Source organism: Pseudorasbora parva, chromosome 5 (assembly GCF_024679245.1).
Source record: "Pseudorasbora parva isolate DD20220531a chromosome 5, ASM2467924v1, whole genome shotgun sequence".
In the NCBI taxonomy this organism is placed as follows: domain Eukaryota; kingdom Metazoa; phylum Chordata; class Actinopteri; order Cypriniformes; family Gobionidae; genus Pseudorasbora; species Pseudorasbora parva.
In genome coordinates, this window is record NC_090176.1 from 8,849,824 (window position 1) to 8,863,499 (window position 13,676).

Sequence of the window (13,676 nt, forward strand, 5' to 3'; positions counted from 1 at the left end):
GATTGCTCTCCTCACAAAGCAACTGTTTCTTGTTTTTCGCTGGCATGTGTCTTAGGTTTTGAGGACTAGTGCATCTTTGAGCCTACAGTCAGTACGAGTAAAATACTAAAGTACTGTTAAAATCAGATACTCTTTCCCTCAGTTTCACAGACAAGGCTTAAGCTAGTCCCAGACTGAAATGCATGTTTGAGCAACATCTGTTCATCTTCAAATTAAGATACTTTTTAATATTACCTCCTAATGTTTGTCCATCCATTGAGAGTTCAGGCAACCAAATCTTCCATTCACCAAAAATGATTTGTATTATATTTGAATGGCCATATAAATTGAGAAGTTCATCAACAAGTACTGCTTTCAATCCTCATTGGTTCTTTCATCAAGCAATGACGTTTGAACTTCTGTTTGCCATATTTGATGTGCTTTATGCATGTTTATATCACTGTTTATATGAAGAAAAGCTCAAATCTGTTCATAAATAAAGCAATCATATCTCCTCAGAGGGCTTTGATTAAACCGCTCGATTCATATGCATTACTTTTATAATGGTTTTTTTTTTTTTTTTTTTTTTTTTTTTTTGAAGCTTGAACATTTTTAAAGGTGCACTGTGTAAATTTTAGCGGCAGCTAGCGGTGAAGTTGCAGCCCACTCCCCACTCTCTTTCGAAGCACATGGAGAAGCTACGGTGGCCGACACAGGACAAAGATGTCATCATCTGAGACAGCAGAGTAGCTGTATAATGCACTGTGGAGCAGTTTGTCCGTTTAGGGCTACTGTAGAAACATGGCGACGCAAAACGGCGGCTTCGCTGTAAGGGGACCCGCGGTGTGTGTTGATAGAAATGGCTCATTCTAAGGTAATAAAAATAATAACGGTTCATTATGTAAGGTCTTTATACACCACTGAAAACATATTTATGTATATTGCATTTCTATCAATAAATACTACATACTGCACCTTTAATGAATGAAAAAAAAATATTTAAGAATATTAAATAATATATTTATTTGTAATTTGAAGATTATCAGAAGTCGTATGGTTTTGCAACAACAAGAAGTTGAACAAATGATGCCAGAATTTTAATTTTTGGGTGAACTATCCCTTTAATTGTGAATTTTAGTACTTTTTAGACCCCTAGTTATATAGTTATTATGATGCCATACATAATCTGCTTGCATTATTTCAGCTGCGTTTAACAAAGGAAATTCTCATGAAAAACTTTTACCCATGATTCTGCCAATAAAACTTTGATTCTGATTTATATTTGTGGCAGAATATGCATATATACAATATTTATTTTGCAATAACATAAGTGGTTTCTATTATACACAAGCAACATAAATCTATATTTGTATATTTCTCAATCATTTTTTTATTTGATTATTACCATTTGCAATGCAGTTTTTTTTCTCATTAATGCTGGTAAGTAGTCTTGAGCCCACTCAAGACTCATTCACCAAATCACATCCACTTTATGATTTACTGTATCAAGAACAGCCTGGACATTTTGCTCAACCTCTTCTTTTGTGTTCCACTGAATAAAGAATGAAATATGACATGAGGGTGAAATATTCCTTTAAGTTCGTCTCTGTTTCTGAAGCCCTTCACAGCAGAAAGCGCCTGCAGTAACACAAGCACTGCAGCACTGGTGACCTCTTCCAGGTGACAAACAACAAACCTTTAAAACTACACTCACATCTATCCGATTCACAGCGAAAGCAGCGAAACAAGTGAAGCTGACAATAAATCCATCTATCATCTAGAATCAGCCGCGCCGAGAATGAAATGCTGCATCTGAATGCACAGGCTAGCTCTCATCAATTACACTGACAACAGCATTTGACATTTATGACATGAAACTTATATTTTAATATGGTTTAACAAATCAAATGTGCTTAGGGATGTCTTTTCCATGAGGCACTGGTGTGTTAAAAAGATTGCTGCAGGTGGATCTGAACAACAACATGAAGACATAAGGATGAAGTTTGTGTCGGGTAAACGATGGTACCTCTTGTCCAGACAGATGATCCACTCAGCAGAAGCAGACGGGTGGCTGGAGGTGTGTGCCGCGACCATCTTCGGTGAAATCATGGAGTAAAACTACCGTTCGCATCGTCCGCACCTGACCATGAGCAGCGTATGACTTTACTGAGAGCGATCGAGTTTGAGTCTGACCGATGCTGAGCCTGAGCCGCCCACACAGCTAACATGGGGAAATATAGCGGGGCTAGTTGTCACACGGGGAAGTTGTCGCAAGAGCTAAAAGGTTTTGAATCAAATACCCTACTTATCATTTCCGTATGTTAAACCGTTGTGCACATTTATTTATTTATTTTGGTCTAAAATTCCAACATCATATTTGCTATGTAAACAAAAGTCAACTAGCTACATCTAACGGGTCGGGTGGCCAAGGTAAAAAATAATAATAATAATTAGAGCATATTCTGTCATCATTTAGGCCCTACACACTCTAATGTTATATATTTTTTACAGTCTATGGTTATAACAAACCCATTAGACTTTCAATCATCTTAGACATTTACTGAGTAAATTTGGAGGGCAAAACGTATATTGTATAACATAATAACAGCTCTTAAAGCTAAAAGTCTGAATATTATCCAATTTACATTAAAATTTTATTACGATGACAAAAATTATTTTTTGGTTCATCCTTTAAACATTGTCTGAATTTGTAACATTAAAAGTTTCACGAAGTAGGAAAACTAACAATTGGTGAAATACAAACATTTCTATTTAAATTAAAAACGACACAAATGTACCACCAGTAGATGACAGCCATTAGCCATTTCCACTCCCTAACATAGTTTTTTTCTCATCTTTTGCTTTTGAATTTACTTTTAGAGATTATCAAATCAATATTATAACATTACAAATCTGTTATAATATTATATATTTGGAAAGGTCAAAAGTAGAAGTCAAAAGTGTGCATCGAGGGTGCATATTGACCTCTAAGGGGGGCGTGTGAGCACCCTTCTGAAACCTAAAATTTAAAATGGCACCCTCGGGACACCCTATGGTCTTGTTGACTTAACAGACATGCACCCGCGGTTACCATTGTAAGTCCACAAGACCATAAGGCCTGTGCCATTTGGGACAGGGCCAAACTTTCTTTTGCGATCCAGAATGGCAGCAGATCTGAAAGGTTTGTTTGAGCTGCGCCCCCTACTGTACAGGCATGAATTTGCATTTTCTTCATTTTAGTTTTGGTGTGAACGGTCTTTACACTTGCCAAAAAAAATTGGTTTATTTGTTGTTAAAAACAAACAAGCAAGCCCAGCCCACATGAGAAAAAGTAACGCAAAAGTAACATAACACTAGCCTAGAAATCTAGTCGCACTCTAGCAACAGCAAATCTAATTTGCAGCCAGGGTTGTCTAGCAACTCTCCGTTGGCTTACAAGCTGGAAAAACCAATCTCTAGTCAGGCCAATCACTTCATGTATAGAGTCGGTGGGCGGGCTTTCCTGCTTTCACAGTCAAGGCTTAAAGGGATAGTTCACCCAAAAAAGAAAATTAGATTTTTTATCTGCTTTGGGGCATCCGAGATGTAGGTGTGTTTGTTTCTTCAGTAGAACACAAATGAAGATTTTTAACCCCAACCGTTGCAGTCTATCAGTCATATAATGCATGTGAATGGTAGCAAAATCTACGACAGTAAAAAAAGACAAAAACAGACAAAGCCAAATTAAACCCTGCGGCTCGTGACGCCACATTGATGTCTTAAGACAGGAAACAATCGGTTTAGTTTTCAGACTAAAGCACATGGTTGAGCTGTTAAAACAAACATATCTTAAAATATGTCATTGCCATTGTTTTGTCTCAAGTTGCACATCAGTAATGTTTTTTCTAGGGTATGTTTATAAAAGCTACTTAAATGTCCTAATTGAACTAATTTTGGCTTAATCTGAGCGCTGTCTTTGAAACCAGGCTCACAAGTCAGTGCATTGGCAGTGTTTATTCAACATCTACACCACGTATGACATTTATGAAGAAATCTAAATGTGTTGTATTGATGGCTGGGCTCAAACCCCGCAGTCAAACAACAAGTTCATCATGACCAAGATGGAAACAGTGTTGACCGTGAGTGTAATGATGTCCTGACACTGGGCAGTTTAAAGCCAGTGGTACGTGGGTGTAACTCTAGGAAAAAGGGTGTTTCTCTGTTTTTCTGCAGTCCCAGACACAAGCACATTATCATACTGTTGCTCTGTCTCATTATAAAGATGTCCAGTCAGCAACCGAGAGGAAACAGCCCTGCAGGGAGAGGCAGACACAGACTCTGGGTACAGTGACACACTGAGTTTCTGACAAAATATTAAATAGAGTATTACTTATTTATACACGATTCACAGTTGGTCAGCCTCATTTCAAAAATGTACTTGTAAATGTTCTAATTTTCCCCATGGACAGAAACGGCAATTTGCAGAAAAGCTTTGAACATGAACGCTCCACATTCCTCTGACTGTATCCTTGGTAACAGATGGACAAAAGAAGACTTTGAATGTACCAAATCAAACATTGTGCTCTACTGTGGTTTGTGAGTTCGCAGATATCATGCCTGCAAAACCACCTGCACTGTAAATATGTTAATTTAATGTTATTATGTTGGTTGTTATTGATGTAACTGTTATTAAGGTTTAGGTTGCAGTGTAATTACTTGGTCAGTGAACACTGAAGCTGACATCATAAGTCATTAGTCCACCAGGTGGCAACACCTCCATTCGGCTTTGAGAGCTGGAAGTTGAAAAAAATAAAAGTTTAGACCAAAATTGTACAGAGGGTTTTCAGTTTTTACCTGCAAGTCTGTGTTTACTGCAAGAACGAAACCTATGGTTTACTGTTACTGTATTTTTCTTTTCTTTGTTTACTGCAAGCTATTTCCAGAAACATAGGCCTACAATGCTTTTAGATTGAACCTGTCATTTTAAATGTATAATGGCTAGTAGCAAACAAATTAAAAAAATGTTCTGTCTTCCAAAACAACAGAGATGGGGAGATATGGATCTTGCAGCATTTTAACTTTAAGGTGTCATGAATTAGCTTTTTTAATTGTTCTCTGAGGTCAACTCATGACGTTTGTGTGGTTTTTACATTGAAAAACATCATCACTAATAAGTAATAGGCTATTTTCTACACTGGTTTTGAGGCTCTCTCCTGAACTCTGGGTTTTGATGGGCGTGCTGCACTGGAGACTTGGAAGTAAACGCCCGCGGCTAGGATTGGATAAGATTTGCATATTTAATGAGCTTCAGCTCCACTGTCAGTTCAGTTCACATGAGGGAGGGATTGTTTTGAAAGCGGCAAACAGAATGATTCTCTCGATGACAGGGCTCGTAAACGTCTTTATCAAACAATTGATTGAAATATTATTTCTGTATTACTTGGCCCACAGAATCGGTGGATATAAGTGCGAAACACACACACACACACGTGCGCGCCGAGATCAAGAAAGGAATATTATTTTACTATTTGAGATTCATCGGCCTGCCGACGGCTTCCGTTTTGGTAGCCCCTCTGGAAAACACACAGCCCCAGGACTACTATTACATATAAAAAAGATGTTTTACTCACATAAGTGTGTTGCACCATTCCTGTGGGATCCAATATAGAAAGCGCAACATTGTGTCTGCAAAATCCAGCACCTGAGACTTGCTTACAAACGATTCTGCAGTGAATTGAAGCGATTGTGAACACGCGTACAATGTCTTTCCCACGTGAGCTGGAACTTCATTAAAAAAAATAAGGTAGGCTATCACACTCCTAATACCGGTATTAGGATCCGAAGGAAGCTTATGCAGCGACTGTGTTCTTCCACAACCAGGAATAGCGCAATATCTTGCTATCTTCTTCGTCATGTTTATTGCTGCTGGCTAGCGTGATCCGAACAGCTCCATGAGTCGGTGGGCGGAGTACTGGATTAGACGTGCTGTAGAGGCGATGTTTCGTCACACAATGACGTCAAGATGCAGCACACGTTCATTTTCTGGGCCTGGTGTCTATAAAAGCATTTGTTTGACTAACAAGGAAGTTTTTAGCTCTGAAACTTACAGGATATTCTTATATTACCATGACTTTTTATGTATCAAAAGCTCAAGGGAAAGTTGATTTCTCAATTCATCACCCCTTTAAAATAAAGGAGGCATTCAATAATGTGTGAGAAATAACAAAGGAACAAAGATACAGAACAAATGACTGAATCAAACTGAAGCTATGTATACACACAAAACGAGAACTAAACAAGACACAGGTGCACAGCATGATCAGTAACTATGACAACAAACTGCCTGTGTCCGATATTGTACCTATACCCTTAAAAGGGGCACTATTTGAGGGGGCAGACATTGTCCGAAACCATAGTGGACATTATCGAGGGCACTCATTCAGGCTATGTATACATTCATCCGGATAGATTTGAAAACGCTCTCCGTCCACACTAACGTTTTCCAAAAGTTTCTCACCCAAACTGAAATGTCAGTAAACACCAAATTCAACTCACTGCGCATGCGTAAAAGCTGACTGAGATGATACAGACGTCATAAAATTATCACGCAATTCATCTGGCAGGATAATTTTATTTAGCAAAATATCTATATTTTGCTTTATTTAGCAAAATATCTAACCATTCACTAATGTGTCCAGGTTGCACTCGGTCAACCATTATTATGTTTAATCTAAAGCGCAACTCCACATGTTTTGCCACAGGACAGCAAATGCAAGTACATTTTCTGTCATCCTTGCAGGACTGTAAGAAGTGTGAAAGGTAACATATTTGAGTAATTTACTGTGTGAAAGTGAATAGCACATAACAGGCACAATAGCGGTATAAAGTATAAACATGCACATCTATTGGTACAATAGGAGTATAAACATACATTTGTATTGGTATAATATGCGTCACATGACTAAACATGCGTCATCTTTTTTTAAATACCTCCATTTTAACAGTGCACACTACAACGCACAGACGGCATTTTAAATGTATCCGCTTTGGAGAGCTTTTTAAAAAAGCTATGATTTCCTTGCCTTAAAACGCCGAAACGGAGAGAGAAAAGATGCGTTTTCAAACTAAAACGTATTAGTGTGGACATGGCCTACAACAGATGTAGGCTACACTGAACTGTGAGAAAATACCCATAATGCATTGTGAGAATCACGTCCCAAATGGTTCCAGTTATGTTGCCACTTGAGCCTGGTATGGCACTGCACGATTACCCTGAATTTTCAGCACAATTGGCTAAAGTGCACCTAAGTACCGAATTTCTTTGAATTTCAATTTATTTTAAATATACTTCCTCACACTCAGATTATTGTGTACGTGAGCAAGGAAGAGTAATGACTAGCAAAAACAAAGCTTGAACTTGAAAGTTTAAAGTCATCCAGAAGAAAATTAAAATGTTGTCATCAGCGAATGTTTGCTGAACCGCATATCGTCAGTTCATCATAAATATTATAAAAATAGAATGCACTTAAATTCATTAATGCGACTAAAGATTACAGACTCCTCCAGTGGGTTGAAAACAGATCAAAAAATGTGATGACTTGTTCTTATCAGCCAGTCTTACAAGTATGTAAACATGAAAGTGGAGGATTGCAAACTTTAAAAAAAAGTCAGACTTAGTAAAAAAGTACGAAATAGCCAAATAGACCCATTCTAAAAACTTTTGTACCTATTTTTGGGCTGAGAAAATATATGTTTTTATCAATAATCAGTCAACACAACTCTAAAATGAACTCAATAATGAATTTGCTTGCCCTTGCCCTGTTAAGACAAGACTAATACTTGTGGCTGTAAATGATCAATTTTGAGCAGTTTGAGCTCGTTCCCTATAATGCTTCAAAGGCAAAACCCTTTAAAGCTGTACTTTGACACCACAAGAATGCCCTGATCATGTGTTTGAGAGATAGAGCCAGCTCATATCACTGATCACATCAGCAGAACCTATCAGAGACAGAGGGGAGATGTTTGAAAGGTTTCCATGACAAACGAACACTCGAAAATGAAGAAAGAGGAGTCCTAAACAAATCCTGTCTGCATTTTAGGGCTTTGCGAGGTTGCCAGGTGATGGTGCAACAGGCATGTAATCAGTGCTGTGCCACGCAAACCGCAGCACTAGAGCACACTCGCAGGTGGGTAACGGGTGTGTTTATTATGGGAATAAACAGATACTCCTGCATCATTAGAGCACTGGAACCTAGAGTTTACAGTTCCAACCACAACTAAATACAGCATAAATATCATCAAATAACAGTATCACCTAAAATAATTTATTGAAAAGAAATCGTTTTTCTGTACTGTTTTTATGGATATATTCACGATAATAAATGGCCCAAAAAAGCAATTTAAAACATTACATGCTGCACAACTAACTCCACATTTGTTCTCGTGTGTTGTGCCTGAATGTCAAGTATGAAATTTCTTACAATATTCTGGAAAGTCAGCACGAAACTGAAGTTGCGATAGTATGTTCTTCCTACATAATGATGCTAACACTCCAAAAATGAACCTTCACTGTTGTCAGTTGCACTCAAATATCATTGTTCACATTACTTAAAAAACTCATGTAACTACATGAACTTAAATTTACTGAGTTGTTTCTACTAAAAATGAGTACTGACAACTTTACTTGACAGCTTTAGGTGTTTGTTCGGTCACATTAATATTGCTGAGTGAAACGAACCAACTGGACAGTGGATCTGCAGTTCCCTGCATGCTTTGCAAAACAATTCAGGGCCCGTATTTATCAAACATCTTAGAATTACTCACAAGAACATTGCTAAGAATCGACTTAAGAGTAAAAAAATTCTTGGCTCAAAGCTGCGCTTAAAAGTTAGTTATCAAGCATCCCAAACATACTTTAAGTAAAGTGTAGGACTACTGTAGATCTTAAAGGTGCCATGTGTAAAAATTGAGGTCAAAATATCCAAAACAAAATGGCCTACACGCATCAAAAGAATGAGAAGTAATAAGGGCGATGATGTCATTAAAAAAATGTCAAGTTATAGTGCTGCAGAGATATCAACCTTAATTAGCAGTAGCATTACTAGCCCCGGCCCGACAGGTGTTGTAATACCAGTCTCGACCATGGGCGGCGGTATGCGGTCACATAACCACCAGCCAACCTGGCGTACTTGAACCTGATGTCAATCGTGTGGAAAGTACAGTCCACTACTTCATTTCAGTTCAGGGAAGAGAGCGGACGGATGGCCGAAGCCCTTGGCCCCTTAAATGTATCTGATATGATAAAAATAGCTGCTTTTACCTGACCAGAAAAAAGCGGAAGTGCGAGTGCCCAGGGACTGTGTCCCGTCCCGTCATAATAAAAGTCCCGGTACTCGCGAGCCGTTTAGAATAGGCGCCCTCCAGTGGACAAAAAGTTGCATAGTGCACCTTTAAGTGTCAGTCTTAGAGTTGATTTACTACACTTTGCTGTTCAACAAACAGGATTTTGGATGATGTCATAGGCATGAACCAATCACTGAATAGATGTCCTTATTTAAGAATATTCTCAGATAAATTCACATTGAATGGTAAAATTTCTAAGAGGAGTTTACATCCAATACACATTTGACAATAAAGAGTTTTCAAGAGAATACATTATAATATACACATTTTAAATGAAAGATAAGCATGTTTTCATTTTCATCCATGTCTTAATTAAACATTTTAAACTGGTGTGCTGTTAACTGACCTGCCTTTATATACCCTAGATTTTTTTTATATAATCAGCCACCATGGATTCCAAAAGAAAACCGAAATGGCAGGAGGAAGAAGTGATCGCTGCTTACTAAATTACTCATTTACTCACGAGCGTCAACAGTGCGACCTTGTTATCATCAGTTCATCATATATTATTATCGACTATCTATCGCCACTTACACTAAATTAATGCAAAATCATTCTTGCATTTTGGTCATTTGCTAGTAATTTTTTGTTTTCAGGCTCTTGTCCATCAGGCAAGTAAAATTATTTTTCACTTGTCCCTTCAAAAAATCCACTTGTCCCGGACAAGCAGACAAGTGTTAATGTCGAGCCTTGCCGTTTGATTAACTGCTTGTCGCCAAACATTTTGAACACATTCTCCCTCTATTGAAAGATTTGCGCACGTCTCTGTCTCCTCAGTGCCATCACAAGCCCCTACTGGCAACTCCTGACCACTTGAGAGACCTCTCGAGCTGTCTTAAATAACTGGGAGAGTAAGAGGGATTCTTAGCTTTAAGAAATTTGATAACTTGCTCTTATACCTAAGGAGTCAATTTCATGGCCAATTGTCGAGAATATGCAAATAGCCTACTGACGAGACTTCGGGCAGTATAAAATGCAGAGGAAGGACAATTGCGTCAGAATCTTCACACTTTCATCTTCGAAGACACAGCAGAAGATACTCAGATACGTCTTCTCCGCATCCGATGACAAGCTTCTGCCCACTTTATATGGGCCCCATTGACCCGTTGGACCCACACGGGTACTGCATCGCCTGCCTGGGTCTGGCCCATGCTGAAGCTGCTTTCTCCGAGTCGGATTGTGTGTTGCGCTGACAGTGTAAGTCCCGAGGACTTGGAGGAACATTGCCTCGAAATACCCCCATTTTGAGACAAGAGGCCAGCTCCCAAAAGGAGCGATAGAGCAAGTCCCCCCATGTTACTATCCAATCCTTGACTTTAGACCCATCAACCGAGCGCTTCACGGCTAGCCTGACAAGCCAGACCCACATCAAGATGTTTGGTCTGGAAACTCACCATAGACGGGGCTCAATCCGAGGGGCGGGATAAACGGTTGTCTTTCAAACTCCCTCTGCACGCGATAGGATAGCGCTACACCAACCAGAGCAACGAAGGTGAAGCAGAGCTAGTTGACTGATTAAACTTTCGCCGTATCCGGTCGGCAAAACTCCGAACACATCTTCCCCTTTTAAGAATGACTTCAGTGCCGTTCTTTGTTCATTTCTCAGAGAAAAGCTTAACTCCAAGTCTTCCAGAGTCGCGGTCAAAGCTGATTCGAAAGACCGCCGTTCGCCCGTTTTATGTGTTTACTAGAAGCACGCAAACGCAACTCGGCCATCATTATGTTAAGCCCCGCCCACCGACTCTATACACGATGTGATTGGCCCGAGTTTGGCTTTTACAGCTCAGATATCAAGATTTTACAGCAGGCAGATATCTATGGAGAACCAAATTACTCAAAATGAAATAATTACATAAATAATGAATTCAATAAAACAACAATTACATGTACCAGTTTATTCTGAAATAATTAAATTAGTAATTAAATAATTAATGTATTAATTAAATAATTAGTTTAATTAAATATTAAATAAATAATTAAATAAATGTATCTATTTATTTAGTAAAATTACATGAAATTGTTTAATATATTTCACAATTACCTCTTTTTTCATAGATTTTTTTTTATTGCTATGTTTAAAAATCGATTTTTCATTATTTAATGTGCTTTTTCAAAAAGACGTTTTTCATAATAATATGCTGCATTTATGAATGACGCCTATTTGACGAATCATGCATTTCCAAAGCACAATTTTCCCGAAGATTTTTTTCAGAATAATAGAGGACATTTCACCAATGTCGGCAGTGGGCGGTGCTTGGCGCTGATTGGTTTGAAGTTGAAGAGTGACAGACATGCCAAATCGATCTTTGTGTGGTGTGGTGATGACATCACAGAACACCAAGGGTGCTTCTCATTTCTTATTTGTGACTGAAAATGTCTTTTGACTTTATTGAATTTTCTAAAAACCTGAAAACTATGAGAACTGTGGCTGTGCAGTGCGTTTTTATCTTGATCAATTCCTACCGTCATATTAATATCCAATCAATTCCCCTATTTTCCCCTTGCTACTTGCCAGACCCAGACAGAACAAAGTAAATCTGAAAGGATTATCCAATCTGCGCCAAGCACCGCCCACTGCCTGTTGATTGGCATTGATGAAATGTCCTCTATTATTATGAAAAAAAATCTTTGGGAAAATGGTGCTTTGGAAATGCATGATTCGTCAGGTATTCGTCAAATTACAGCATTTTATTATGAAAAATTTATTTTTAAAAAAGCACATTACATAATGAAAAAATAGATTTTTAAACATAATAGTGTGTGGAAGAGGTAATTATGAAATATACAATTTCATGTAATTTTACAAAATAAATAGATACATTTATTTATTTAATTATTTAATTAAATTCATTATTAAATTAATAAATAATATTTATTTCATTATTTCATTTTAAGTAATTTGGTCCTCAATAGATAGCAAACTTAAAGTGTCATCAGTGAGCCGAGTCCATTCATAAAACACCAGTCAGTGTCTGTGAGGATGTAAATCCTCATTGTGTTTGTCTTGTGTCAGATGCAGGGGAGGGTGGAGGGCCTGTCTGAAGTGTCCTCATCAGATAACTCAACCCAAGACGAGCTGGAATGAGGGAGCAGGAAATGCCAGTAATTCGACAGCCCTTGACACACATCATCTTCTTGCATTTCGAAATAAACTCAAACTCAAAAAGCTAATCTTTCAAAGCTTTTCAAAACAAACGTTCTTCAGTAGGTCAAGAAAATGTGCTCCTCTTAAAAACACAAACCCTTCATCTGAATATGACCACTTCCATACCGGTGAAAAACCGCTGAGAAACTAGAGTGGTGTTCTATATAGATAAATCTGGATTCGAATGATTACTGAAATTATTACATAAAACTTTTATATTTAACGTGTTTTTTTTAAATCTTGTGATAAAGTATGTTTATAATTAAAATCAAAAATATAATCATAATTAAAAACAAAAAATCGAAATCATGGCTGTAGTATTGCTGACTTCACGTGCTAAGTTTCCTACTTCCCACTTCAGAAGTCGTGATTACGAGCTTGTTGTGTTCAGGTGCTTTGTTGTCGGAACGAATGGAGGACGCCAGGTTCATACTTTTGTCCGTCTTGGGAAAATGTTATTTTAACTCTATAACCATTTCAGTAATTTCCCGGACCCAGAAAATCATAGAATCACTGGCAAACTGCACAGCACAACACGAAAGCATATGTTTATAATCACATTCACAATGAAGGCATAATGTAGACGAGATAAGGCTGCCTAAAGACTAAAGTGGTATAGTTTTCAGCCATAGGCCTACATGATCCTATTGTATAGCTACTTTTACCACTAGATAGTCAGCTTGCTCACTTCTGGAATGATGGTCAACTAGATGCGATTTTCGATGTGTTTAAAATACACAATATGCTTCAAATGATTATTTATTTATGTAAATATATACTACTTTAACTACAAGACAAGACAATTAAATTGTTTTGGAAAAAAACGAATAAAACACCTGCCACAGCAGAAATTTGTCTCCCATCCGCCATTTTTAACGGTTTTGCCACGCCCATCTCAGGAACTTTTCGAACTTCCCAGTGGTAAACACGACATCAGAGGGCGTTCATGTGCAATTATCGAAAACTCGTCACACTATATAGAACACACTTTTTTAACGGTCATGAAGCAAGTTTTAGTGCACGTCTATACATGTTTAAAGGGGCCTATATGCTTTTTTAAATATCTGTCTTTAGTGTGTAATGTTGCTTTTTGGGCATGAAAAAAGGTTTTTATTATTCTCAAAAAAAGGTTTCAAACCGTGAGAGTTTTTGTCACATGCCTGTCCTGTCT

The 13,676-nt window shown here is 37.9% G+C and overlaps 1 protein-coding gene and 1 long non-coding RNA gene across 4 annotated transcripts in view; one reads left to right on the forward strand and one right to left on the reverse strand.

Annotated features, from left to right (window-relative positions):
• rapgef4a (Rap guanine nucleotide exchange factor 4a) overlaps positions 1-2,229 on the reverse strand; it is a 117,527-nt gene extending 115,298 nt beyond the window's left edge. The window contains exon 1 of one of the 2 annotated variants that reach the window (XM_067443166.1): positions 2,006-2,229. In XM_067443166.1, the coding sequence (XP_067299267.1) occupies positions 2,006-2,088 (83 nt within the window). In that variant the 5' untranslated portion in view covers positions 2,089-2,229. The remainder of the gene's footprint in view (positions 1-2,005) is intronic. The other variant, XM_067443167.1, reaches the window with a different exon arrangement.
• LOC137075025 (uncharacterized) lies at positions 1,994-4,569 on the forward strand. 2 transcript variants are annotated; one of them, XR_010904977.1, is made up of 3 exons: positions 1,994-2,056; positions 4,241-4,300; positions 4,428-4,569. It is a non-coding gene; the product is annotated as an uncharacterized lncRNA (long non-coding RNA). The 2 variants fall into 2 exon arrangements; XR_010904976.1 differs by lacking the exon at positions 1,994-2,056 and adding an exon at positions 2,127-2,263.
• Positions 4,570-13,676: the final 9,107 nt, after the last annotated feature.